Source organism: Cajanus cajan, chromosome 5 (assembly GCF_000230855.2).
Source record: "Cajanus cajan strain Asha chromosome 5, NIPB_CcT2T_4, whole genome shotgun sequence".
Classification (NCBI taxonomy): domain Eukaryota; kingdom Viridiplantae; phylum Streptophyta; class Magnoliopsida; order Fabales; family Fabaceae; genus Cajanus; species Cajanus cajan.
The window spans coordinates 13,342,677-13,347,325 of NC_138521.1; the positions used below are offsets into that span (position 1 = coordinate 13,342,677).

Here is a 4,649-nt window from a genome sequence, read left to right on the forward strand (position 1 = left end):
TGCTCTTGTTGCTAGACTCGTAGCTATTAGGATTATGTTAGCATTTACAACTTACAAAAACATAAATATATTTTAAATGGATGTAAAAAACGTATTTTAAATGAAATCATTGAGGAGAAAATTTATGTTAAATAACCTCTAGGTTTTAAAAATCATAATTTTAAAGAACATGTTTTCAAACACAAAAGGAATCTTTACGGTATCAAGCAAGCTCCTAGAGCTTGGTATGCAAGACTAAGTAATTTTCTACTTAGCAATGGTTTTGTGATATGTAAAGTTGACACAACTCTTTTTAGAAGAGTCTAGAACAAATTTTATTGTAGTTCAAATATATGTTGATGATATAATACACTATTACAAAAAGAGTAATCTAAGTCGCTCAATCTAAGTCGGTTTATTAAAAAACGATGTAAAATAAGACGCGGTGACAATTTTGTAAATAAAATGAACGTAATCTACGACGGTTTAGAAAATAACCGTAGTAGAATAGCCTACACAAATATATCTACGAAGGTTTATAGTAAAACCGACTTAGATGTTAAGTGATCCACTACCGTTTTTGTGTATAACCGACTTAGATGGAGACCCAAAAGTAACGCGCGCACGTCCTCTCTCAATTCATGCGCTCTTCAGTCTCCCAATTCTCAGTTCTCTCTCAGTTCTATCTCACTTCTCTCCACATTCTTGCGTTCAAATTCTCAGCGACGGCCCTCCAATAACTCTCAACCTTGACGGTGGCTGAAGTTATTTCAAACGGGACGGGGAGGCCAATCTCGGGGACGATGCGTTCTTCGACCTTGACGGAGGCAAAGGCCATTCGCTGAAGCATATTTACCTAACTCATTATTATATGGTATTATATGGAGGATGCATCGGCTTCGAAGTTCATCCCGCACCAAATCGGAGGTGTCCAAAACGACGCGCTTCGATTCGGTCTTCATGGAGTCAAGAGCGACATCGTTGGTTCTCACCCTCTCCAATCTTCCCTCCAATCTGTAATCTCTCTAAACCCTATCTCTCGATTTTAATTTTTTCTGCGTTTTTTTTTACTACTCTTTGCTTCTGGAACCGCTTTATCCCATTCACCCGTCACCATTTCCCCTTTTAAATTAGGGTTCATTTTGAAAAGAAAACCCTCTAAATGAAAATAATTTAAATTCTTATCCACTCTAGCAGGTTTATAGCTTCGGTGTATTTAATTATACTCTGCATTTGTTTTTCTTGTGTTTCTCATGTGTAGACAAGGAGAATGGAAGAAGTGATGAAGAGGCAATGCAAAGTCAACTTATATGGAACTTCTTTTCCTCTGAAGGAGGAACTTGACAGGCAAATATTGTCACGGTACGAGAATTTGGATTCCAATTATCTATTGTACTCTACTTTCTTTTTGTGTTTCGGAAGCTAAATCTATTTCGGTGATAAAATGATATTAGACTTTGTCTGTGTTTTTTCCTTTCCTATTAGATTGACTATGTGGAATTTGAGCGGCATGCTGCTGGTCGTTCCAATATGCATTATTTTGACCTTCTTATCAAATTAAAATCTGAAGAAGAGCATCTCTTCCGTAATATTCAGAGAAACGAGTACCACAATTTGTATGAATTTATCAGGTAACTGTTAGCCTAATGCCAAATTTTACACACAACTAACTGTTATATAAATAATTTGTTTTTTTTTCCTGCACATGCAGTTCGAAGGGCTTAAAAATTTTGAACTTGGGAGATGCCCAACCCACTGTTGGTATAAAGAAGGTTCTCGAGAATGATGATGATGATGCTGTTGATCCACATCTTGAGCGCATAAAAAATGAAGCTGGTGGAGATGAAAGTGATGAGGAGGTGATCAAACATATATTTTTTATATATTTTCATCCTTATCTTTCAGTTTGAATAGCATTTAGTTAATAAGTGTTCTAGTTTTATAAATCAAGGAGACAAATTTATATATGTTGACCAACATCTGAAAATAGTTGGCCGTGAAAAATCTTGAGTGAACCTAAAGCTTAGGTTTCAGTTTATGTAATTATTGAATTCATGCAGTTGACCTTTCTTCTATTTTAAGTGTTTATTCATTTTGTCTGTTTTGCTTTCTATTGTGTTTGTGTGCATTTGTCATTTGCTTCTGTACACATTTTCAGTATGGACTCTATGCAACTTGGCACCATTTTGGTCATTGGTTAGGGGGGTTAAATGTGGCTGGATTTCATAGTGTTTGTTTCTGTATACATTAAATGGTGGTAAATGTCTACAGGAATCTGATTTTGTTGCTGACAAGAATGATGAAGGTTCTCCCACTAATGATTCTGGGGCAGACGATTCTGATGGCAGTGATAGTGGTGATGAGAAAGAGGCAAGTGATTTTTGTTTGCGTTTGTTTGTTATCTTTGTGATTCTTCTATATTCTTTAAATATATGGTGTCTGACAAGTTTAATATGGCCAATTTTCAGAAGCTTGCCAAAAAGGAATCAAAGAAGGACCTGCCTTCTAAGGCATCTACTTCTAAAAAGAAACCAAAAGATGATGAAGATGGAAAGAAGAAAAAACAAAAGAAGAAAAAGGACCCAAATGCACCGAAGAGGGGAATGTCTGGTTTCATGTTCTTTTCTAAATTGGAAAGAGAGGTGTGTTCTATTCTATATCATATAGATGGGCTGTATGGTTTTGGATGGGAGTATTTATCACATCTGCATAGCTCTGGGTTACAGTGGTAGTTTAAGTAGAATTGTATACTTCATTTTGTTTGCTCTACTGGATATTTTGGTGGAGAACATAGAAGTCTCAGGTTGGGTAAGGAAAAAAAAATCTTTACAATGCCGGGTAAAATAAATAATAATGAGATTATCCAACAAATTCTCTAATTAATGCAAGTGAAAGAGGCATGCTTTTAAGACCGAACTCTGTAGCCAAATGACCTTTAACAAAGTCTACCCGAAATAGTTCTCTCTACATAATATTCCTGAATTTTGTTTGACAGAATCTGAAGAAAACTAATCCTGGAATTTCATTTACGGATGTGGGAAGAGTACTTGGAGAGAAATGGAAAAAGATGTCAGGTATGGTTGCCGATTGTTTGATTTCATGTTGCTCCATTGAGTATCATTTATATCCGAGCTTATATTTTTAGGGGACTAAACTGTATATTGTTTTACTTATTGAATGGTCCGTGTTTGTAGCCCAATTTATTAGCATATGGGCTAAAATGACAATGCCTATGAAGTTTGTGACCTTCTGATCTAGGATTTGTAACGATTTTTCGTTTCAACTTTTTGCATTAATTACAAGGTCTTAAATATTAGCTTAAAGGGTCATCTGTAGAAATGTTCATTTTGACCCTGAAAATGTTAAATATACACTTTTATTTAGGTGTATGGATAGAATGAAGATAGAGAGTAAAAGACAGTGATAGACGAATTGAATGTCGTGAGATAAATATAGGAAGAAAAACTAGTGAACACATAAATAGAAGGAAAGGTAAGAAAGAAGAGAAAGTAGATGTTGGATAGATAATAGGCTTTTTGGCCTATAAAATAAAAAAAATCAAAATATTAAAAATAAATAATTTTAAAAACTATTTATCCAAATAAATAGTTCGTCATGTTGGCAGTGAAATTTTACTTAACATATACTGGAGCTTTAATTTTTTCTTTCCATTAATTCAAAGTTCTATGGGGTTCATAATCTTCCCAGCTAATGCATAGTTTGGATGATTTACAGGACTTGAAGTAGTATCCTGGTCTCCGGGTTGAGGTTGGGGCTGCAGCTGTTGATTCGCTAGAAAAAATGAGGGACGAAAGCAAAAGAGCAACACTGCAGCTAGTAGATATGGAGTGTAGCTATCTGACTGTTTACCTAAGTCGGTTCTTAACAAAAACTGACTTAGATGTATGTGTACATCTAAGTCGGTTCTTAACAAAAATTGACTTAGATGTATGTGTACATCTAAGTCGGTTCTCACTAAAAACTGACTTAGATGTACACATACATCTAAGTCGGTTTTATGAAAACCGACTTAGATCAACACATACATCTAAGTCGGTTTTTACTTAACCGATGTAAATATGTTCATTCATCTAAGTCGCTCTCATCTAAGTCGGTTTTAGAACCGATGTAGATATGACAAAATAACCGACTTAGAATACAATTTTTCTAGTAGTGATGTTTGGTGCTACTAATGATTTTTTGTGTGAGGATTTTCTAAGTTAATGAGGAATGAATTTGAAATAAGCATGATGAGTGAGCTTAAGTTCTTCTGGGTACTTTAAATCAAGCAGACAAATGAAAAAATCTTCATTCATCAATAAAAATGCACTATAGAACTTCTTTAGAAGTTTGGGATGAATGATTATAAGCTAATGCCAACACCCATACATCTATTTATAAGTCCGTCAAAAGAAGAATTAGGTAAACCAATATATTAGACGATCTATAGAGGTATGATTGGATCTTTAACATAATGTTTAACATCTGTCTTTGTTTTAGATTTCAATATGATCCTAAAGAGTCACATTTACAAGTTGTTAAATGAATATTTAGATATCTTGTAGGTTCTACTAACCCCTGTCTGTTTTATGAGAAAAATAATAAGTTTAGGCTAGAAGGATTATGTGATGTTGACTATGTTGGAGATATGATTGAAAGGAAGAGTACAA

At 34.5% G+C, this 4,649-nt stretch overlaps 1 protein-coding gene across 1 annotated transcript; it reads left to right on the forward strand.

Moving 5' to 3' along the window:
* The first annotated feature begins 579 nt into the window (after positions 1-579).
* LOC109813425 (cyclin-B1-2-like) lies at positions 580-4,409 on the forward strand. Its single transcript, XM_083074963.1, has 5 exons — positions 580-995; positions 1,241-1,341; positions 1,465-1,610; positions 1,691-2,621; positions 2,975-4,409. Exons 1-3 carry the CDS (start codon positions 861-863, stop codon positions 1,538-1,540), a joined length of 312 nt encoding a protein of 103 aa, XP_082931089.1. The 5' UTR covers positions 580-860; the 3' UTR covers positions 1,541-1,610; positions 1,691-2,621; positions 2,975-4,409.
* Positions 4,410-4,649: the final 240 nt, after the last annotated feature.